Source organism: Fulvia fulva, chromosome 3, assembly GCF_020509005.1.
Source record: "Fulvia fulva chromosome 3, complete sequence".
Taxonomy (NCBI): domain Eukaryota; kingdom Fungi; phylum Ascomycota; class Dothideomycetes; order Mycosphaerellales; family Mycosphaerellaceae; genus Fulvia; species Fulvia fulva.
In genome coordinates, this window is record NC_063014.1 from 5804695 (window position 1) to 5827923 (window position 23229).

The window sequence follows — 23229 nt, forward strand, 5'->3', positions numbered from 1 at the left end:
GATCCAGCACAAGCAGTCTCGGCAAGGCAAAGGTTCGATGTTGCACGAGAAGACGGAGCATAGCGTTGCAAAGAAAGTCCAAGATGTTCTCACGCCAGAGCTGAGCCATGATGCTCGAGGAAAGCTTCATGAGAAAGACATTGACACCACATGGTTTGGTGTGGCAAGAGAGGAAAGCGAGTTGCCACTATTTCGCGACTATGGGAGGTATGCTAACTTGATCACCGTCGCGAAGGAGATGAGGCTCGATCTGCCTCCCTCTTCTACGACGAGCATTGATGGTACCGATACTCTCTACCCAAGCTTGGTCTCCTTCGTTGGGCAAACAAGCGCTGGGAAGAGCACTCTTATCAAACTACTGATCGATCTGAAAATGAAGGAAGGTGATCCCAGCTTCCCGACGCCCGTCACTGGTGCTGCAGGCCGAGATGTGTCTACGTCTGAAGACGTGCACCTCTATCTTGACCCGGACTCGTCTTTATCTACTCAGTTGCGAGCACCTTTGCTCTTTGCAGACTGCGAAGGTTTAGAAGGCGGCGAAAGAGATCCAGTCGGCGCGATTCTGAAGAAGAAACATGAAAAGGCGTTGAAGGGTGAGAGTGGCACTGCCGGACGCCGTCAGCCTGGACTTAGACACACGTCCGAGAGGGAGCTTGTTTGGGCAGACACGCCCAAGAAGCGGTCACGGGAGTTTGCTGTTGCTCATCTCTACCCGCGACTCTTGTACACGTTTTCCGATGTGATCGTCTTCGTTCTGAAGAATCCCAGGTATGCCTCGCACGACTTTGCCGTGACGGGCGGTCTGCTAACGATGTGATTGTAGAGTCATCGAGGGAGTGCTTGAGCGCCTCATCGACTGGGCTCAGGCCGCCCTCGAAAAGTCGTCGAACCAGCCTGTTCTGCCACACGCCATCATCGCGCTCAATGCTTCGGAATATGATATCGACCAAGACCTCGGGGACGTCGACTTCGCTACTCAGTCACTGCTGGAATCTATGTCAAGGACTGTGTTCCACAATGCTACGTTCAAGAAGTATGCCCAGTTCTGGCGAGAGCGCGATCGTCAAATCGAGACGGTGGAGCACCTTCTACTCTCATACTATAGCTCTATCCGCGTCGTTCGCATCCCGACTAACGGCCGTCCGAATCTGATTCAAGGCCAGGTGGAGAAGCTTTGGGAAGGAATCCACTGGGCTAGCAAACATGCTCGCGAGCGAAAAGCTGACCTTCGGATGCTGCTCGATGCTGATGAGTTCCAGCCATACCTGCAAGTGGCCTTCGATCACTTCGCCGAGAACCTGAACACGCCATTCGACTTTGTACAGGCTTCCTTTTCTCACAGTCCGATACCGCACGACTTCGGCGGTAACATATTGAAGCTGGCTATTCAAGTCATGGAATGCTGGATGGACATCGCGAAGGGTCATACCATCTTTGAAGAGTTCAGCTTTCTGGTCGCATCGTGTATTATGCTTGATGCGGCACGCAACCGGTATAGAGGGCACCCCGACGAGTTCTTTCCAAACTACTTGCAACACATTGAGAATGCCTTGGAAAACTTCTGTGATCGTCACTGGCCATGTGAGTTCACTAGCTCCAAGGGACGCTGCGTGAACGTTCGCAGCGGACACGGTGCCAAAGGCCATCAACTCAAGTCTGGCAAGCTTCTAGCCGACGGTGAATACCAATCGTCCTTTACGTTTCAAAGCTATCGAGAGGAGTTTCAGATCCAAGTCTATCGCATCCTCCTTGCTCTCAGCAAACGTGTGCGGACCAGGGCCAGAGAGGGCATACCCGAAGAGCAAGCAGCAGCCGAAACCCATGAGGACTGGGTGCTTCCGCACTTCATCGAGCATGCCGCGAGAGGAGACGCGAAAGCCTTCATCAGTCATACAGTGTGCTTTGCATGTCTTTTTGAGCCTCCAGAGCATGCTTTGCCTTGCGGACATGTCCTCTGCACCCGTTGCTTGAAGACATCTGGAAAAGTATCCCTCAGCCGGTTTGTCGAGATAGCACGGTGCCCACTGGAGAGGAAAGAGAGTCGTTTCAGAACTGCCTGGAGAGTGCACCTGAAGCCAGCAAGCTGTGGTGTACGAGTGCTGACACTTGATGGTGGCGGCATCCGAGGCATAGTAGAGCTCGAGACTCTCAAGCAGATCGAGAAAGAGCTGGGTGACGGTGTGAGTGTGCAGAGCTTTTTCGATCTCATCGTAGGGACTAGGTACGTGTACGTGGAGCAAGTCTTCGTGGTTTGGCTAACACTACCCAGTACCGGCGGCATCATCGCACTAGGCTTGACCGCTCGCAACTGGACTGTCTCCACGTGTGCCCAAAACTTCGAGATGTTATGTCGCAAGGCGTTCACTCTGCGAAAAGGCGCCGGTCTACCTGGGATAGGCTGGTTCGTGGAGAACTACAATCACTCGCGGTATGAGACACAGCCTCTGCAAGAAGCACTAATGGCAGCCTTTACAGACGAGCAACGGCTGTTCGGGGGAGAACGTGAAGCTAGAGATGCTGGCAGTCTTGATGTCAAAGTGGCCGTGACCGCAACGACTGCAGCAGGCAACAGTGTCGTGTTGGCCAACTACAATCGACTCAGCATCGAGAAGCTATCCTACCAGTTTCAGCGTCCAGAGAAGCCGCATGCTGAGCTCAAGACGTGGGAGGCAGCGCGAGCGACATCTGCAGCCCCGCAACACTTCAAGCCGCTATGCCACGAGGCATCGAAGCAGACGTTGCTCGATGGTGGAATCTATCACAACAACCCAATCAACATCGCTGATCAGGAACGCAAGCTGATCTGGCCCAGTCATCAGGATGTTGAGCCTGATGTTGTCGTATCTATCGGTACGGCCTATTGCAAGTACGACAAGAAGCGTACGGTGCTCGATAAGTGGCGCAAGAAGCGGCGTGGTGTCATTTCGCATGGCACATATTTGAAGAACATCGCTGCTGATCATGTTCATTCTTCGCTGGACTCGGAGAAGACGTAGAGAGACTTCATCAATGTGAAGAGGACTGAGGATCGCAAGAGGTATATTCGCATCAATCCTGCTTTAGAGGAACCAGTGCCGAAGCTGGACGATGTTGAGAAGATGAATGTGCTGAAAGATGCCACCCGGCATATCGTGGGGGATAGTCCAGAGGTCAAGATGGCTGCGCTCCGTCTGGTAGCCGCCTGCTTCTACTTCGACACTTTTGGCGACGTCAAGGAGATCCAAGATGGTACAGGTGATCTCTAAGAGGTGCAAGGATTCTTTCACTGTCGGTTCATTGCTGGCCATGAGATCGCCGAGCTTGGCAGGTTCATCAAGAGGAAAGCAGTGGCTGGCCACGAGCCGCATTTCTTGATCAAGGAACAAGGCAATGATGACTTCCCTCCGCAAGAGGTGCTGCTCGACGATAAGGATTTGAACAGGATGATTACGAGTCAGATGTTCAATTTACGAAAACAGGTTACGATTAGACGACCGAACAAGAATGCTGTGACTGAGATGTCGCTCTGCCTGACACGAGATACGTCGTATCCTCTCAGTGGGTTTCCGAGAAAGCTTCATGGCGGCAAGTCAGTCGCGAGCGGTATGCGCATCTTCACCTGTCCCAATATGTACAAAGGCCCACTTCGTAACACAGCGAACCGAAACGCGGCCACGAAGATTACAAACTCATTCCGCTGGGCTGGACGCTCAGGAAGTCAACAAGATCAACGTCGCCGCGACTGGAAGGCTCCCGTCATGCCACTCATAGAGAAACAAGACATCATCGAACAATACTCCGAACCTAGTCACTTGCTGGGCAGTGCAACAGAAGCTGACCTCATGGACACCAATCCAAAGGCAGTAGAGTCGCAAGGTCATCTTGAGCTTGAGATCGACGGCTTTGGTCGCAAACTGGCACGCTACGGGTCTGCGGACGGTGCTCGTTCATCCTCTTCATTGCCCAGATCAGAGCTGTTTGACACGCAAGTTGGTGAGCGTGTTGAGCTGCCGACCACCGAGATCCAGGATGATCGGTATTATATCGCGAGAGATGATTGAATTCCGGAGCAGCCTAATAGCAGTATATATTTGACACTGCGAAGAGCTGATCTCGTTAAGATTAAGAGGACAACAGCAGATGGTATGTCTCATCGAACGATCCTCTGGGTAGCGCGGGCTAACTTTTGAATGTGAATAGGGTGGTGGCTAGGCCGTGTCGCGACGGGTCCCAGGGAAGGCTGGATGCCGTCTTCATGGTTGCTGCCAGCTGGGCAGGATGCCCATATCATGTTCTCTCAGCATGTCCCAGGTGGAGCTAGCAATCCTTCAGAGCTAGCAGGGAGTAATTATCGATAATGCGTATATGTGTCTCCAATAAGCCCGTGCATCTGTTGTTTAGATGTGTATTCAAGACGCGGCTAGGCGTACATCACTATGTGAGATCGTCCAAGGGCAATGAATGAATGACAATGATGTGTAGAAAGAAGAGCTGTGGTCGGAAGTCGGACAACAACCTCTGACTGGCAGGCACGCCCCACCAAGGTGCCTGCCGAGGCCCTCCCAAAGCCGCCATTGCCATCCCACTATAAACTTGACCACTCTACCTACACCACCCCTCCCTTCAACACACCCAACCCAACACAATGGCCGACCTCTTCCACGACTTCCCACCCCTCAGAAATGACCTCCTCCTCCGCACCGCCCGCGGCGAAAAAGTCGAACGCCCACCATGCTGGGTCATGCGACAAGCCGGCCGCTACCTGCCCGAATACCACCAAGAAAAAGGCCAGCACGACTTCTTCGAATGCTGTCGGTCGCCTGAGATCGCGTCAAACCTGACCCTCCAGCCCATCGATCGGTTTGAAGGCCTCATCGATGCTGCCATTATTTTCTCAGACATTCTGGTTATTCCGCAAGCGATGGGGATGGAAGTCGTCATGGTTGATGGGAAGGGTCCGCATTTCCCGGAGCCGCTGGGGAGTCCCGAGGATAAGCAGTATGGCGAGGTGATGGGAAGGGATGTGGATGTTAAGGTGAGCCTGAGTTATGTCTATGAGGCGATAACGATGACGAGGAAGAAGCTGGACGGGAGGGTGCCGTTGTATGGATTCTGCGGTGCGCCGTTTACGTTGTTGTGTTATATGGTTGAGGGAGGGGGGACCAAGGTTTTCAAGCAGACGAAGACGTGGATTTATAGGTATGGGAAGGAGAGTAAGGCGTTGTTGCAGAAGATTGCGGAGCTTTGTGTGGAGTATTTGGCGCATCAGGTTATTGCGGGAGCGCAGATTGTGCAGATTTTTGATTCGTGGGCGGGGGAGTTGAGTCCAACTACGTTTCAGGAGTTCTCGCTGCCGTATTTGAACTGGATTTGTGATCATTTGCCGGCGAGGTTGCAAGAGTTGGGGCAGGAGCGGGTGCCGATGGTGGTGTTTGCGAAGGGAGCTTGGTATGCTGTGGAAGAGCTGTGTCAGACGAAGTATGATATTGTTGGCTTGGACTGGTTGCATGAGCCGAAGGAGGCGTATGCCATTGCACAGAAGCATGGAAAAGTGCTGCAGGGTAATGCGGATCCTGGTGTGCTTTACGGTGGGCATGAGGCGATTACCAAGGTTGTGAAGAACATGGTTGATGGGTTTGGCGGCGGAAAGCAAGGCTGGATTGCGAATCTTGGTCATGGTATGTTCAGGCTCATCTCAACTGTCGTTGTCTATCGCTAATCGTTCTTCATCTAGGCATCACACCATGGGTCAATCCCGATGACCTCAAATTCTACTTCCAGGAGATACACCGGCTCTCAGGTGAATACAGCTCCAGCTGACTCCCCTCATGAGAGTCTCCTCTCAAAAGTCGTTCGCCAACCAAGATCTAGGTGAACATTCGGCCGAGTCCTTCCCTGCAAAAATCGACATCAAAGCTGCCGAAGACAAGATGCATGAACGCAACATACTGCACCAAGACTGGTAGTCGACCGACAGGCCCCAAACACAGCAGAACTCATTTGTCCTCGCCGATATCTTCATACCTACCCTCAGTCGTCAGCCAGATCCTGGAGAAGCGCATCATCCTCGCATTATAACCCACCAGTCTTCTGGATGGTTCTTGATGAAGTCTTTCATCAATTGCTCGCATTCGGCATCTTTCAGGTTGATTACTTCTATACCCTTGGAACGGAGGTGTTCCTCGCCGCCGACAAAAGCATTGTTCTCGCTCATGACGACGCGGGATACTTTGTACAGAATGCAAGCTCCGGTGCACATATCGCAGGGAGACAGAGTGGTGTACATGGTGGAGCCTTTGTATGCTGATGCTGGGAGACGGCCTGCGTTCTCTAGGGCTGCTGTTTCGCCCTGATGGAGAAGTGTCAACGATTATGAAGCGCCATGAAGTATCAAGCATAGATAACTGTCGATAGCTGTACAGAAAAGTTACTACATACATGCAAGATTGCACTGCTCTTTTGCACACGCATATTGTGGCCTCGGCCTAGGATTTTGCCATCTGCTGCGACGAGGCAAGCGCCGATCGGCACACCGCCTTCTGATGCTCCCTACTTGGCTTCTTCGAGAGCGGCTCTGAAGCCGGCATCGTTGACTGACATTATCACGCCTCAATTTAAGCTTGATGATAAGTAAGGAGGACTTTGATGGACGAGACATCTCACGTGCGAGGTCGGAGATGGAAGTTTGCGTGGAAGCAGATATCGGTAGAGTGGCCAATAGGGAAGGCGTATCGTGACGGGGAGGTTCGGGAGGGTGAATGTCAGGCACGCTCCGAAGTCAGGCACGCTCCATGTGACGTCTCCTCCCTACCGGTACAGTACACCACACACGACCGCTTTCACACTACAGTATGTAGCGACTGCAGGACTGGCGTACGCATCCATACCATAATTCTTGTCGCAGCGACTGGTATTCCTCTTTGCGATAGTCTTTTGATTCCTTGCATTGCACCGACAGACCCTGAGTCTGGCGCATCTGGAGCGCCTTCTCTGAGGTCGTCCAACCACGCGAAGGCCAATAGCCTATTACCAGCTGCAAAGCTCTTCGACCCCCCAAGACCAAGACACGCCTGCGCAACCATCCGAGACAGAAACGAGCTTTGTCGAAGAGTGTTTTGGCAGGACGGTGGACATAGCACGGCGCTTGGTGATCGATAGAGATGGATCCGGGAGGGCATCGCAATTGGCAACACGGCGGCGGAGGTGGTGGTGATGGTTCACAAGCCCCGCCGCGTCCTGGTGCCAGCTTTGGGTAAGCAAGCTCCCTATGATATAGCAACGTATCCTCTGTGTTGCAGATACAGTACAGCGTTGTGGCGTGGTGGGCAGAGCTTCGTTTCTGCAAGACCTAGCTTCATCCAGCCCTTGCGACATAACTGCATACTCGCTTCATATCGACATAGCAGTACACTGAGACAGTGCTGATCTCATACCATCTGCAGACCCGGCACGCCGCAGCACAAACCACAGCAATCTCCGCCCCAAGGCCCAAGCGGACTGCCACCACCCGGCGGGCCCTTTCCACCGTTTCAGCAACACCCTCACAGCTTAGCCAATCTAGCCGGCATCAGCCAAAGCTCGCCGAGACAGCCGCCCTTACAATCGCATTTACCAGACGATCGTCCACCGTTGGGTCCCGGCTTCGGGCTGCCTCCTCTGAGCCAAGCGACAAGTCAGCCAGGGCCAGCAGAAAGAGAACGCGAACAGCGTGAGCGGGAGCGGGAGCGTGAGGTGGAGCGTATACACATCAAGGAGGAAGAGGATCGACGACATCGCGAGGAGGACAGAAGGCGGATGGAACAAGCTCCGCCGCACCAAGGTCCACCCCATCTGCATCAGCCCCGAGCAGTCCCTCCTCCGACAGTACATGGGCCGAATGGTCTGCTTGGCAATCCCAGCATCGCACACCAACACCAGCAGCAACAGTTGCCACAGCCACCGTTAGGCGCGCCAAGTGGTCCTGGCAACATTTTCGGCGGAGGTCCCGTACAAAATCCGCATGCGCACACGCCGCAGCATATTCAACAAGCCAGCCTTCTTGCGCCGTACGCACCCGGCTCACAGGCTCAGCAAGCTCAACAGCAGCAGCAGATGGCGCAAGGTCAGGGACAGGGCCAACAGCCTATTCTCAACGATGCGCTCAGCTACCTCGATCAGGTCAAAGTCCAGTTCGCCGATCATCCAGATGTCTATAACAAATTCTTGGACATTATGAAGGACTTCAAGTCTGGTGCGATAGACACTCCCGGCGTGATCGGCCGCGTGAGCACGCTTTTCGCCGGAAACCCCGACCTGATCCAAGGCTTCAACACTTTCTTGCCTCCAGGTTATCGCATCGAATGCGGCGCCGGAGACGACCCAAACTCTATCCGCGTGACCACTCCGATGGGTACGACTGTGCAGGCGATGCCCCAACCACGACCACTTAGCAGGTTGGGCGATCACGAGGGTGCACGGCCGTCGAACGGGACTTACACACCACAGCCGGGCGGGCAAAGCGCACAGATGATGTTCAGTCCCAGCGGTCGACCACTCGGACCCGCTGCACCTGCTCAGCAACAACACCTTTCTCCGCACGAAGCTGCTCGCCAACAGGAAGAGCAACGCGCCATACACCAGCAAGAACAACGCGGGTTGAATAGTCTGCAGACTGCAGTTTCTACTGCTGCTGGTGGTGCTTCCCTCCGAGCTGGCATATCACCACGCGCGACTCCCATGCCCGGACAAGTCGCTGCTGATCTCGCCGCTGGCGGCGCAGGCGAAGAAAAGCGTGGTCCAGTCGAGTTCAACCACGCTATCAGCTACGTGAACAAGATCAAGGTACGTCTTAACAAGCAGCGCGGCACGCAAGCACGTCCATCTCCCTTGTTCACCAAACTTGACGAAACAATGGATCAATCACCTTTAGGGCATTGCCAAGATTTATCCTCAAGAACTTTGCTGACCCATTCATTAGAACCGCTTTTCTGCACACCCCGACATCTACAAGCAATTCCTCGAAATCCTCCAGACCTACCAGCGAGAGTCGAAGCCGATACAGGACGTCTACAGCCAAGTCACACACCTTTTCAAGACTGCGCCAGATCTACTCGAAGACTTCAAGCAATTTCTTCCAGAGTCGGCCGCTGCTGCCAAAACAGCTGCAGAGCGTGCGCGACAAGAAGCAGAAGGGAACGTACTCATATCGAACGTCAGGAACGAAGGCGGCGGCGGTATGTTCAGCCCGGTCATGTCGCGTGAGACCCAGATGGGCACTCCGGGACATGCGCGAGGCCTGCCACCGGTCGGCAACTTCGCACCCACACCCGCCTCGAAAGACAACAAGCGCAAGCGCAATGACCGACAAGGCACCGCCGATCGCATGCCAGACGGTGTTCCTGGCCCGAGTGGTGCAAAGCCGCAGTTCCAGGCGCAACCCAACAAGCGACTCAAGACGCAACCAGCGACGAAGGGACCGAACGATCTACCACCGACTTCACCCACCCTCATCCCGCAACTCCCGATGCCCCTCGAGCCGACGACGACGACCGCCGCGACCAGTGAAGAGCTGGGATTCTTTGACAAGGCGAAGAAGACCATTGGTAATAAGAATACGATGAATGAGTTCCTGAAGCTGTGCAACCTCTTCAGCCAGGACTTGATCGACCGATCGACGCTTGTCTACCGAGCGCAGTTGTTTATTGGCGGTAATCCCGATCTGATCGCGTGGCTCAAGAACTGGGTGGGATATGATGAGAAGGACGTCTTGGTCGAGAACAAACCGCGCGTGCCTTCTGGCCGAGTCATGCTCAGCAACTGCAGAGGCTTGGGCCCGAGTTACCGTCTGCTGCCAAAGCGGGAGCGACAAAAGCCATGCAGCGGTCGAGATGAGCTTTGCAACTCGGTGCTCAACGACGAGTGGGCATCGCATCCGACCTGGGCTTCAGAAGACTCGGGTTTCATCGCGCATCGCAAGAATGTGCACGAGGAAGCTCTTCACCGCATCGAGGAGGAGCGCCACGATTATGACTTCAATATCGAGGCGTGCAGTAGGACCATTCAGCTGCTTGAGCCACTAGCAACGACGCTCAGGCGTATGCCCGAACGAGAGCAACATCAGTACGTCTTGCCTCCAAGCTTGGGTGGGCAGAGTGAGACGATCTATAAGCGCGTCATCATGAAGCTCTATGACAGACAAAGGGGCGAAGGCGTTATCCAGCAGCTTCACGAACGGCCTTTTATGGTGATACCCGTTCTCCTGAACCGCATGAAGGAGCGCCTCGAGACCTGGAAGATGGCACAGCGCGAGTGGGAGAAGGTCTGGCGCGAGCAGACGCAGAAGATGTTCTGGCGATCTTTGGACCATCAGGCTGCCCAGACCAAGCACATCGACAGACGCCAGTTCCAGAACAAGACGCTGCAGTCGGAGGTGCAGGTAAAGTACGAGGAGATGAAGCGACAGAGTCACATCAACCCAACTCTGATCCGCCAACCACAGCTGGAGTATGAGGTCACCGATAAGGACGTTGTCGTTGATACTGCTTTCTTGATCTTGTCGCATGTCGATGCGACGCTGTCAACGGAGCAGCCGAAGCTGTTTACCTTCATCAGGGACTTCGTCGCCCTCTTCTTTGGTTTCGATGCTGATGCTCTGAAGGAGGAGATCGACAACAGGTTTCAGCCTTCGCCTGGCAATGAGCCTGCCGATGATGCAGCTTCTGTTAGCGAAGAGGGCGCGGCGGGTAGCTCTCGCAAGGGCGGCGCTGCTAAAAATGGCGGCGGACTTCTGCGACAGGCTCTCAACCGTGGCAGGAAGCCCAATCGAACGCGCGACGATAGCGCTAGCCGCGCATCAACACCTGAGATTGCGTCGAATGCTGACGAGGAGATGGTTGTTGATACTGTCGAGGATACTGGAGAGAAGCAGGATGTATCAACAGGTCGATGGCTGGAGCATCCTACTGGCGGCAACACTGCTGGCAGCAAAGACATCAACCCACACGAGCCACAGAAGAGGACTCTCTATCGATGCTGGGCCAACACATCGATCTACTGCTTCATTCGGTTGTTCTTGATCTTGTACGAGCGATTGTGCAAGCTTAAGGCGGCGGAGCAGGAAGTCAAGAAGACTGTTGAGAATGCCTCGCGAGTGAAGCCAGCGATCGAGTTGGGCATCGCCGACAAGCTGCCAATACAATACTTCCACGACACCACCCCGACTGCCAACTACTACACCCAGATGCTTGGCATGTTTGAGGACGTGCTTCGCGGTGACAAGGAAGTTGGTGAAGTCGAGGACACACTTCGACGCTTCTACTTGCGATCTGGATACCAGCTCTACCCCTTCGAGAAGATCATCACCACCTTGACACGAGATGCCATTCAGGTCATGAACAGCGAAGGCAAGGACAAGTCCGCAGACATCTACAGTCTTTTCAAGAAGGACCGCATGAAGGACACCAGCACTGCCCAGCAACAGACGGACTATCGCAAGTCGGTGGAGAAGATGGCTAAGGACTCTGAAATCTACCGTATCGACTTCGAAAGCTCCAACACTGAGGGTTTCTGGCCTGAGGATGGATGGACTGGCCCCCAGTTCGCGAATAAGGTCAAGATCTACCTCTCGAAGAAGGACGACCCGATCGGCGCAGACGGTCTGACTGTCATGGATCGCGAGAATCAATGGCGTTACTACATTGCCAGCTACACGAGCATGGACAACACTGATGGGGTGCAGATCGGCTCGATCAACTATCCCTTCCTGATCGCCAACATCAAAGCTTATGGAGCTGATCCTCGTTCCGAGACTTTCCCACCTGTTGCCAGCGACGCACATGCGCAGGGCGTTCTTGAGAAATCCCGCATCCTCGACATCAAGAATGAGGAAAAGCTCGAAGTTCGCATTGCGGTCAATAATTACAAGGCGCAGTTTTCACCGAACACCTTCGAGGCTTTCTATTCGAAGCTTGAGGAGAGAGAGAAGGGCATGGAAGGTGTTGAGGCGGCGGAAGAGGTGCATGGTCTGAGAGAGGAGGGTGTCATGGATCGATTTTTGATGATGAATGAAGCGATGAAGGATGTGAGTAAGGAGGATGTGGAAAAGGTCAACGCGGACTTCGGCGGTCTGGTTGAGAGGGGTGTGGGTGCGGAGGGCAATGGTGAGGGTGTGGATGAGGGGGAGGAAATGGAGGTTGATGAGTTGTAATTGACCTTTGCTTTGCTTTGGAGCGAGTATGAGAGAGAGAGGCTTGGACGCGTGGTACGACTGACTACTCGGGACGACGGTTCTGATGTGTGTGTGTGTATTACGTGCTTAAACTTGTTACGATAGCTATAGACGTACAGAACAGAAGATGCTCTTGATACAGGACGGGCGCAACCGTGCTTTGCATTCATGTCTCTCGAATATCGCCGACGACAGGAAGCCCAGTCTATGCCAGCTTTGGCCTCTCTCTGTCCACAAAATTTAAGCCGTGCGCACCTTCGACGTTCGACACAACTGCCCTGAACTCCGACTATCTTACGACCCTCGGGATCGTATGCTCCACGATCCTCCCCTACATGTATTACATGTATTTCGAGCTGTCTGGCAAGGGCCAAGCCCTCGACTTCATCAAATACGGCACCCGAAAAGAGTCGTCCTCAGCACCTTTTTTCTCCCTAATCTCAAGAGCTTCCCGCTTATGCTCGAACACCGCCACGAACCTCTCAAGCTCATCCCGCGTCGACTCGAAACTCTCCATTTGGAATTCAAGTCGATATGCCTCTCAGCCTTTCCTGTCCCTGACTTGCAGATCCGCGCCTGCAGCGCTACGCTGACACCGCTCTTCCGTGCCGCGCGGAGGTGCTGGGAGAGCATGCTCCAGTGCTCGGTGAAGGAACACGATCCTGACGGGCTGGGCAGGTTTAGCACGATGGCGCGGACACCCTGGGCAGGGGCGTTGGTTAGGAAAGTGCGGACGTGGGTGGCGGCGTTTTTGGAGGGAGGGGAGGAGAGGTTGAGGTTGAGCTGGACGGTGTTGAGGGTGAAGATGTAGTCGCTGCCGTTGGTCGGCGCGGAGTTGTTTGCAGGTGCGGGTTAGGGCGGTGGCGGTGTGGAGGGCGTGGCGGCGGTGGTTTGTGATGGTGAGGGTTGGAGGAGGGTGAGGGGGAAGATTGTGTTGCGGGTTTCCGCTGGGAGCTCGAGGAGGCGGCAGCGGGGAGGGTGTGGGGTGGTGGTGTAAGCGTGGGAGGATAAGGCTGCTATGTCGGGTGCCGTGGTTGGAGTGGAGGATGCCATCTTTCGTTGGGGTGGTGGTCTAGTTTGTGGCTGTGGCTGTGGTGAAGTGCTGATGGTGATACCAGAGTGGATGCTGTGCTGTTGTGATTTCGAAAGCTGAGATATCGTTGCGTGGTGATATCAGAGTCGATGTTGTGCGGATGTGATTAAGCGTAGCGACCGAGCGCTAGCCACACCGGAGTACGAGCTTGCGAGTACGTAGGTGAGGCGTCAGCGAGGGAGTGAAGCTCTATACCAGCCCTCAACTAGCCTTGGCGCCCGCTCTGATTGGTCAACTTTCAAGTTTTAGGGTCACGTGACCTACCGCACTGTGCCTGTTGGCGAACTCGCAAACATATACTCGTCGCTAACGCCTATGTCGTCGTATAATAAGTACTGTACGTCGGGTAGTAGTAGCGTAGATCGTACGCTACTTTATAGTCTAGAAGGGTTAGTAGAGAGCTCCACTCCGCTACGCTTACCTTTAGAGGTTTATAACCGCTAATAGTACATTTTGTTAAAAAGTTCTCCCGTAGCCCTTATAATATTATAAAAACACTACGATGTCCTTCGTCTATATATAGTAGTCGTAGTATCGTAGGAACAACGCTAGGGTATATAGAATATACGTTTTAGAGGTTTTATAAGAGGTAGAACTAAGAAAAGTATAACGTACTTTACTACCGAGCGGGCCACTTTTACTAAGAACTATATCACTTCTATAGATATAGCTATATAACTACTATTATAGCGTAGATTGTCTTCAAACGAGGCCAAACTGACCTTAGCTGTCTAGGCCACGAAACGCGACGCGATAATTACGAATCGACTTGCTACAAAGGTATACGACGCGTCTCTACCTATACTAGGGTATCGATTGAATAGACGACCTCCTCGGGGTGACTACGAGCCCAATTCAAAGAAGCTTATAGAGCTAGAAGAGAGGGCGATACTTAAGTATATACTCGAGCTAGATCTTAGAGGTTTCCCGCTATTAAAGGCTAGTATATAAGTAATAGCCGATTTATTACTATAAGAGAAGGGTCTTAAGCCCGCTAGTCTTAATTAGACAGATAGGTTTATTAGGCGGTATCGTAAGCTAAAGGTTCGTATAATACGTAGATACGATTGTTAGCGAGCCCTAATAGAAGATCTAGATGTTATCGAGAAGTGGTTCTTACTTGTACGTAATATAAAGAAGAAGTATAGCATCCTTAACTAGGACATCTATAACTTCGACGAGACAGGGTTTATAATAGGTGTCATTACGTCTTAGAGCGTCGTTACGGGTTTAGAAAGGCGTAGTAGAAAGAGGAAGGTCGTTTAATAGGGTAATAGAGAGGGAGTAGAGACCTAGCGTATTAGATAGCTCTTATACGAAGCGAGATTAGTAAGCTACGTAAGTCTAACGAGGCCCTTACATAGCGGAAAGCACGAAAGCGCAAGTATATTCAGTCTAGAGGGTCTCTAACCTTCGATAAGGCGTCGTAATTAATACCTCTAGAGGATACTAGGAGGTAGGAAGTAAGTAGAGAGCCGCTAGATAGTGTTCGGCTAGTACTAAGGCTACGACGCTATAAGCGATATAGCGAGTCGGGGCATAACGTACGCACCTATTAAGTAGACTCGCTAGATAGCGAAGAATCTAAAGAGGAATTGTCCTCCTAGTAACGATTCTATAGGATATCGCCGTATTAAGATACCGTCGTAATTAAAGTAGAAGTGGTATAGTTCTTAGCAAAAGTAGCCCGCTCGGTAGTATAGCCCGCTTAGTAGTGAAGCACGTTATAGTAATATAACTAGTTACTATAAATCTAATGTTCCTATATATTTAAATATCGGTAAACGCTAAATCCTTAAGATTTTCAGATCTGAAATTTTTAGATTTTAAGCTTTATATATATAGTAACTTACTATATAATATATAACTATAAGTTATATAGAAACGTATGTTTCATTATAAAGAGTAACTAACTATAAGTTATAGATTTAAGAGAATTAAAAAAAAGTCTAAGAATCGTAAGTTTAGATTATACTAGGGTTATAGCAGTACTTTCTAATATAATAAGGGTTATAGGAGTACTTTCTTAACACAATGTAGGGATATAGCGGTATACTTTTGCTATAAAGCAACACGGTAGTATTCTTCGACATAATAAGAGATATAGGAGTATTTTACCGGGGCCGGACAGTCGTCAAAAGGTCTTTATATAACTATATTAGCTAAGGATGTCCTTAAAACACTCAATCCTACTATATAAGCCAAGGCTGTCCTCAAAAAGACTAAACCTCACTATAGCGGCTAGGAGGGTCCTTAAAACCCTTCTACGCTTCCTCGTACTTAGGCTTATACAAATTAAGTAGAGTTGATTATTGTAGTATCGTCTAGAACAATAGTGTACGGTAAGCTAATTGACTCATCCTTCGAGATCGGACACAGTCTAATCAATAAGCAAGTCATTCTCTAAGGTTTGTAATTAAGCCTTATTATAAGTAAGCAAGTTAGAAGCCTATAGCTTAGTCAGTATTTTTAAACAATTAAGCAGTGTTTTCTCCTTCGTTTATAAGCCTTATAAGTATATCTATGTCGTTTTATAAGGTGTTGTTAATAATATTCAAGGTCATATCGATTTAAGAAGGTAGAATTCTAGGAAGTACGGACCTATCTCTAAGCTAATTAGACTACGTACCGACGGTTACGTACTTTCCCGCTTTAGATTTCCCGACTTCTTAATTCCGACGCGTCTATCTCAACCTCTAAGTATCAACTTCACGACCTTACTATACTATAATATAGACTCGTAGCAAGTTAAAACTATGTTACCGTACCGGCGTATATTTACTTAAACCCGCGGGCACGTACCTAGACCTCGCGCCCGCTAACTAATCCGACTAGCGGCTTAGCGCCCGTATATAACTCTCGCGCCCTCCGCGCCTCCCTTAGATAGAACATCTATTCGACTTATACCTTACCCGACTACGTACTTATACCTACTTATAACACTTCGAATAGATTATTACTATTAAATAGGTACGGGTAGATAGTAGCGGAGTAGAGTAAGAGATCAATCTTTAACTAACTAACAGTACGAGTATATAGCAATATATTAGGAACTAATATGTTAATTGTATTGGATGTCTATCTAAGCTAAAAGGGAGAGAAGGTATCTCCCTATAAGCTAAGTTATCGTAGATGCCTTAGGCTGCTAGATCACTTCCTGATTGTTAACTCCCTTTAAGATGCTACATCTTAACACTCCTACTCATCTCGTATAGGAGGTTACAGTCTGCTCACTTCCTATTAATAGTACTTAGACCTTTTTATAACAGGTTAAGCTAGCTTATAAACCTCTAGAAGTATAGACTAGTCTTTAGTTTTATAAACCCGTCTATAACTATCTTAGAGGTTAGGGTGTACTTAATAGCAATAAGCCTCCTCTACTAAAGTTTCCTAATAGCGTTATAGGCAATGTTAATGTGCTTCGACTTGTTATAAACATGTGTATCTTTTACTAGGGTAAGGGCAGCTTGATTGTCACCTCTTAATTAGACTAGTCTTAAATTTGATACAGTCTCCTAGTTTCTAGTAATTCTTAGTTAATAGGAACAGTCTCCTACTAACTTTAGACAATCCATTTCTCTTAGTAGTGAAGCTAGGAATTGGGACTGCTTCGTATATACATTTATAGCTATATATTTAGCCTCTATTATAGATGTTGCTACAGACTTTTGCTTCTTACTTATCTAAGAAACCGGTGCCCTATAGAGGAAGAAGACATACCTAAGGATTGAGACTCTGTCTACTTTGTCTATAGCATAATCAGAATTATAGTATCTAATAAGGTGTCCTTTTCTAGACTTTGAGAACTGAAGTCCTAGATTAGGGTATGATCCTAGGTACCTAGTAATCTTCTTCAAAGCCTTCATGTAGTAGGTGGATAGGTCACTCACAAATGAGCTCATCCTTCCTAGGGCAAAAGCAATGTCTAGCCTTGTAATTGTTACTAGCTACATCTAAGTACTATTGATACTCTAGTACTCTACCTTGTCACACCTCTTATCTATATAGCTTGAAGGTTTGAGGGCCTCATCGCTGTCTATAGGTAAGTGTATAGGTGCTACCTTCTTATAGTTCATTCCTATCTTGGCTAGGCTATCCCTAACAAAGTGTCCTTAGTCAAGTTTTAGGATTCCTCTCTTCCTATCCCTTATGACTCTTATGCTAAGGATCTTTTTAGGTTTACCTAGATCTTTGATCTCAAAGATCTTGCCAAGTTCTCTTTTGAACTAGAGAACATCTATTAACTTTAGTATAGCAATTGGAATGTCATCTATATATATAAGGATTATAATCTCCCTCTTCTTATAGATAAGTAGGCATAGATCCACTTCTAACTATATGAATCTAATCTCTCTAAGCTTTGATACATAGAGTTGATTCCAATCTCTAGCTACTTACTTAAGTCTATATAAGCTTTTAAGGATTTTGAACACTATATTTAGTAGAAGCTCAACTCCTAGTAGTAGTAACATAAAGATGACTTTATAGAGGGTGCTTTCTGTGAATGCATTGTTCACATCTACTTAGTGAAGATGAAGATCCTTCTTATACATAATAGAAAACACCCTAAGGGTGTCCTGTCTTACTATAGGTACAAATGTCTCTATAAAGTCAACACCAAACTTCTATAAGAAGCCCCTTATAACTAGTCTAGCCTTGAACTTTTCAATAGCTCTACTAATGCTTCTCTTAATATTAAAGACCTATCTTAATTTTAGTAGAACAGAATTTTCCTAGGTGTTGTTACTCTATAGAGTATCTAGTTCCTTTTAGGTTGCTTCCTTCTAAAGATGTCCCTATTTCTTGTCATTTATAGCATTCTTATAGGATTTTGGAATTAGGACCTCTTGCTTATATATAATAGCTTCTATAGTTACTATAAAGGCTATTTCCTTAACTTCTTCTAGGAATTCGCTATCCTATAGTATTGAACTGTCCACTGATTGTATAGCTACAAAGAAAGCTTAGTAAAAAGTAGCAAGGTTCTCTAAGAGGTCTATTACTTCTCCTACTTTAGTGGTTAGTTCGGGCTTAGGGACTATAGATTTTGGGGCTTTCTATTTCATGTCATAGCCCTGAACATTATAGTCAGCCTTTCTCTTTCTAAGGGATGATTTAGGGACCGTCACTTATGACCTAGTAACGTCTATTTCCTAGGGATCTAGGGAGCTTCTCGCAATTAGCTAATCGATTTTCTGAAATTCCCCTACGTTCTCCGGAGGTTAGGGAAGTTATATAAACAGCTTTCTCGGCTGAGCGACTTTAGGGCTCTTAATTAGCTGATCTATTTCGGGGGTGCTTTAATGGACGCCTGAATAGTAGGTAGATTGTCCTAAGGATACGTTCTTCCTCGGCCTTCCTAAGGGCTTCCTAGCTAGTACGCTACTTAGTAGACTTAATGTTATAACATTAAGACCTATATCACCTCTAGGCTAGTCCTTAAACAAGTCTATATATATGTATTGTTTAACAGCTCTTATGTCTAGTTCCTAAAAGAGCTAGGATTTAGCTATGTTTTCAATATACCTAATAAACACTACTTCTTTACCCCTATTTATCAGCTTGTTACTTCTTGCCTATTAAGGTTAGGATCTTATGTCTATATAGACAACAGCTTTACATCCCTAAACTTTCAAATGCTTGATAGTCGGTTTGATACTATTAAAAGCCTTATCTAGTAAAACCTTAAACCTATCGTAATCTAGGCTATTTAGCAGTTTGTTCCTTATATAAGTTTGGGCCTCTAGTGCTTTAGGCTAAAATTCAACCGGCATTTTAGCCTCTTCAAGCATTGCCCTTATAGAGTCCTCTAAGGTTTGTATTGACCTCTCAACTAGTCCATTCTATAGAGAGTTATATACCTTAGTCGGCTCGAGCCTAATCCCTAAATCCTTCTCCTACTACTTTACTAATACAATAAGTTCTTTTGTATCGTTAAGCCTTACTACTTTTAGTTACGCTAATAATTTCCTCTCTGCTTTAATCTTCTAGTTCTAGAGAGCAACTAGAGCATCTTCTCTTTTCCTAAGAGGAAAGGTCCACTTCTTCCTAGAGAAGTTGTTAACAATCTCAAAACAGTATTTAAATCCTAGTCTTAAGATTAGTAGTGGGCTATATATGTCAATAGATATAAGGGCAAGTCTTTTAGGTCTTCTCTCTATAACTTTGCCTTTGTACTTCTTTATCTTTACTATTGAACATACTCTACACTAGTGAAAGCTATCCTTAGGGATATGAATAGGTTCTTTTAAGTCTATTACCTTATAAAGATTCTAGAGCAAATTCTTCCTAAAGTGTATAAATCTTCTATACTAAAGCTCCTACTACTTTAGGTCGGTCTCTAATTAAGCAGTTACAAAGGCTTTCTCTATTAGTAGTGTATATAATGAGTAATGTGCCCGTTCTTATAGGAGAGGAGAAATCTTATTAATGAATAGAACCCCCCTAAGGAGCTTTGTCTAGACAATAGTCTTACTAGAGGGGGAAATAAGAGAAAATGATAGAGGTTGTATACTAAACTGCTTGCTAAACTAGTTCTAGAAAACTAGGTTTACTCCTAGCTTAGGTATAAGTAGGACATCTTCTAAAACAACCTTTCTACTAGCTCTCCTAACCATCTCTACATTCCTAATATAAGTGGCCAATAAAAACCTACCTCCTACTTTGATCCATTTCTTCCTTATTAAGGGAGTTATAGATCTAAAGAGGCAGCTTTAGTCATTTATATAGGATGAAGTATAGGAGTTAAGTAACTACTCTAACGAGGGGAACTTGCCTTAGACTTCTACAGTTGAGTGAGCCACTTCATTATACTCATTATTATCAGACATTGTCTCTAGGGATGAGCTGTATAAGTCACGTGACTCTTAGGCGGAAAACCCTTTTCTAGTCTTCTTTGCTTTAGAGGTATAAGACTAGGCCTAGTTCTTCTAGAGCGACAGTATATTAGCGCTAAGTTTCTTCACCATTTTCTTAAGTTCTTCTATAGAGGACTTCTCTCTTAGTGTCCTCCTTAAAGTAGGTAGTAGAGTTCTCTTCTTCTTAATATATATTATATTCTAGGAAGATAGTAGTTAGGAATAAGATCTAAGGACCTTTCTTACCTTAGGTAGACTAGGGCAGTCCTTGATCAGATAATCCTTCTTATAGAGAAGGTAGGAGAGTAGTCTTACTAGACCTAAGGGCTTAACCTAGGTGGCTACTATACTATACTTAGCCTTAGAGGGATCTAACCTAACTTCTTAAGCTTTAAGGATCTTTAAGGTCCTTTTATGATCTATCTTTAGCTAAGCTATAATAGTATCCCTAGCTATATAGTAGTTAGGTAGCAGTAAGCTTAAGAGCTAGGTCATCCTTACATTAGCTTTCTTATAATGCTGACCCTCTAGGTCAACATCAGCAATCCTTTTTCTAAGAGAAACTAGGTGTGTCTATACAGATCTAATAGTGAACTCTTTACTTATCTTAAAGGTCATAAATTGCTTTATAAGCTTATATATATAGGTTAGTAGCACCTAGCTATACTTATTCTAGAGATACACCTACTTCTTAGTAGCTCTTCTAGATTTATATAAGCCCTTAAGCTCAAATTCATCTTCTTCTATAATCCTACTAAGGATACTAAAGTTGTATACTATATTATGTCTTATCTATATTAGCATATTAAGGATCTCTTTAGTTATAGCCTCTTCTAAGAGTCTTAGAGTCTTGCCCTTAATATTGTCAAAAGACACTTCTATTAGGTTATTAATTACAAAGAATGCTAATTAGCTCTCTATCTTATATCTCTAAAGGTTGAACTATCTCTTCTAATTGTCCCTCCTAAGAATTGGGATTTTGCCTCCCTTCTCCTCTATCTTCTCTTAGTATAAATCTATAATAGATTAGATGTAATAAAACAAGGTGTGTATGTTCTAAAGTAGTAGCTCAGATCCTACTAAGGCTTCTAGTATAGAATAGGAAAGTTCGTAGGTATAGATACTAAGGCCTACTTAGTAAAGTAAAGAAGGAGCGGTATAAGGTCTCGGGGCTAGGACATAGGTCTGTCTCTCCTAGTAGAGCTTTAAATGACTTACTTGAAGTCCTTCTTAATAGTATCTCGATACAGTTCTACCTATAGAGTATCTTCAAGGTATTGGCTTTAAGTAAGCCGTATAGAGTCCTTGTCTAGGTTACCTATTACTTAGTATCGAACTAAGCTCCTTAATAGGATAGACGGGGTAGACTTCTGATTCCCAGATGTTTTCTGCTACGATAGTAAGGGATACAAGTAACCTGTACTGATATAGGTTGCTCTTATTCCTGCATAAACCCGGGCTTATAACCTGTTGAAACAGGTACGGGTAGATAGTAGCGGAGTGGAGTAAGAGATCAATCTTCAACTGACTAATAGCACGAGCATATAGCAATATATTAGGAACCAATGTGTTGATTGTGTTAGATGTCTATCTAAGCTAAAGGGGAGAGAAGGTATCTCCCTATAAGCTAAGTCATTATAGATGCCTTAGGCTACTAGATCACTTCCTAATTATTAACTCCCTTTAAGATGCTACATCTTAACAATTACTAACGTATAGAGAGACACGAGAAGCTCCATTTAGGAGATTATAGAGAAACCGCGATAGTATATAAGGAAGTGCTAAGATTAGGTATCGTACTCGCTAAGTCGTACCTTAAAGTAGATTATAGCAAATATAGTAATAATAGCGAGACAGACCGGTACCGGCGTACTAGGCGTAAGTATAGAGAATACTAATAGACGCGTTTATCGCGCGTCTCTTAATAGATTATCCTTCTTTACCCTACTATCCGATCTACCCGATAACGACAGCGCGAACCCGGCGATATAGACTTAAGGACGTAAAGAGAATATCGTAAATAGGCTCCTCGACAAGAATAACTAGTACCGTAAGTAGTATAAGAAGGTGTTCGACTAACTTAAGGCAATTAAGGAAGAGGAGATCGAGATAGAGCTAAACTTGGCTAACCTATATAGGGCGGAGTTCCTCGAGGATAAGATAGAAGATAAGGGTACTAAGGTACTAAGGAAGAGGAGGGTTACTATTAACAACTTCTAGGAAGCCTTCGACTCGTTAAACGGGTTGAATATAGACAAGTTTAAGAAGACGGTCAATGACTATCCCTAGTAGATCTGTAAGATCCTCTATAATATCGAGTTCGATTACCGATATACGTATAAACTTAATACTACGCTCGATATAGCTAACCGTATTAACCTCCGTAAGGCATAAGATACTAAGGACTAGATAGACCGACTCAATCGATACGGAATAGGCGACTAGATAGTCCCTAGAAGAGGAGGTCACGCGACTAAAGGAGGAGCTCGCTAAGCGTAATAATACTATCGTTATCGACCTAGACGAGCTTACGAGGGCTAAAGATCTAAAGAAGGTGTATCGTATGTAGTGTAAGGTAGCGGAGAACAAGCTAGTAGAGACCGAGACTAAGCTCGTAGTAGCCGAGAAGCGTATTACTAAGCTTAAGAAGTAAGAGATAGACCGTAGCCGGTCTAAGGAAAAGTAAGACCTACTACCTTAGCGAACCGAGTCTAAAGAGTTACTAGAGCGTCGGTAAAATAGAGGCAAACCTAATAAGAAGAAGTCGGACCCGGATTTATCGGACTTATTAGACGACGAGGACGACGGTAATAAGGGCCGTAAGAATAGCCGTAAGGACGGTAGTCATAAGTATAGGAAGAATCGCCCGAGCACCGACTTAGATAGTAACCCTATCTCTATATATACGACTTACGACGCCGACATAACTACTAGTATCAAGTCCTCTAACGAGCTAAAGGCCCCTACTAAGTTCGACCTAAAGAGCGACGATATTAAGTTCTAAGAGTAGTAGCGTACTACCGAAGCTAAGCTCTAAGCCTCGAAGTACCGTACTATAAAGGACTCCCTTTAGAACGTCTAGAGCTAGTTAAAAA

The 23229-nt window shown here is 47.2% G+C and overlaps 5 protein-coding genes across 5 annotated transcripts; 4 read left to right on the forward strand and 1 right to left on the reverse strand.

The window, feature by feature from the left end:
- Nucleotides 1-37: 37 nt before the first annotated feature.
- Nucleotides 38-2996, forward strand: CLAFUR5_08699 (Calcium-independent phospholipase A2-gamma; the record flags this gene model as incomplete). Its single annotated transcript, XM_047907847.1, has 3 exons — nt 38-768; nt 824-2221; nt 2270-2996. 3 exons carry the CDS (start codon nt 38-40, stop codon nt 2994-2996), a joined length of 2856 nt encoding a protein of 951 aa, XP_047759723.1.
- Nucleotides 2997-3155: 159 nt separating this feature from the next.
- Nucleotides 3156-4040, forward strand: CLAFUR5_08700 (uncharacterized protein; the record flags this gene model as incomplete). The annotated part of the gene is made up of 2 exons (XM_047907848.1): nt 3156-3234; nt 3256-4040. The coding sequence occupies 2 exons, from the start codon at nt 3156-3158 to the stop codon at nt 4038-4040; spliced, it is 864 nt and encodes a 287-aa protein (XP_047759853.1).
- Nucleotides 4041-4624: 584 nt separating this feature from the next.
- Nucleotides 4625-5799, forward strand: CLAFUR5_08701 (Uroporphyrinogen decarboxylase; the record flags this gene model as incomplete). The annotated part of the gene is made up of 2 exons (XM_047907849.1): nt 4625-5657; nt 5714-5799. 2 exons carry the CDS (start codon nt 4625-4627, stop codon nt 5797-5799), a joined length of 1119 nt encoding a protein of 372 aa, XP_047759852.1.
- Nucleotides 5800-5975: 176 nt separating this feature from the next.
- Nucleotides 5976-6450, reverse strand: CLAFUR5_08702 (Cytosine deaminase; the record flags this gene model as incomplete). The annotated part of the gene is made up of 3 exons (XM_047907850.1): nt 5976-6003; nt 6063-6328; nt 6418-6450. The coding sequence occupies 3 exons, from the start codon at nt 6448-6450 to the stop codon at nt 5976-5978; spliced, it is 327 nt and encodes a 108-aa protein (XP_047759855.1).
- Nucleotides 6451-7139: 689 nt separating this feature from the next.
- On the forward strand, nt 7140-12163 carry CLAFUR5_08703 (Paired amphipathic helix protein pst1; the record flags this gene model as incomplete). The annotated part of the gene is made up of 3 exons (XM_047907851.1): nt 7140-7231; nt 7422-8799; nt 8936-12163. 3 exons carry the CDS (start codon nt 7140-7142, stop codon nt 12161-12163), a joined length of 4698 nt encoding a protein of 1565 aa, XP_047759854.1.
- Between the last annotated feature and the right edge of the window lie 11066 nt (nt 12164-23229).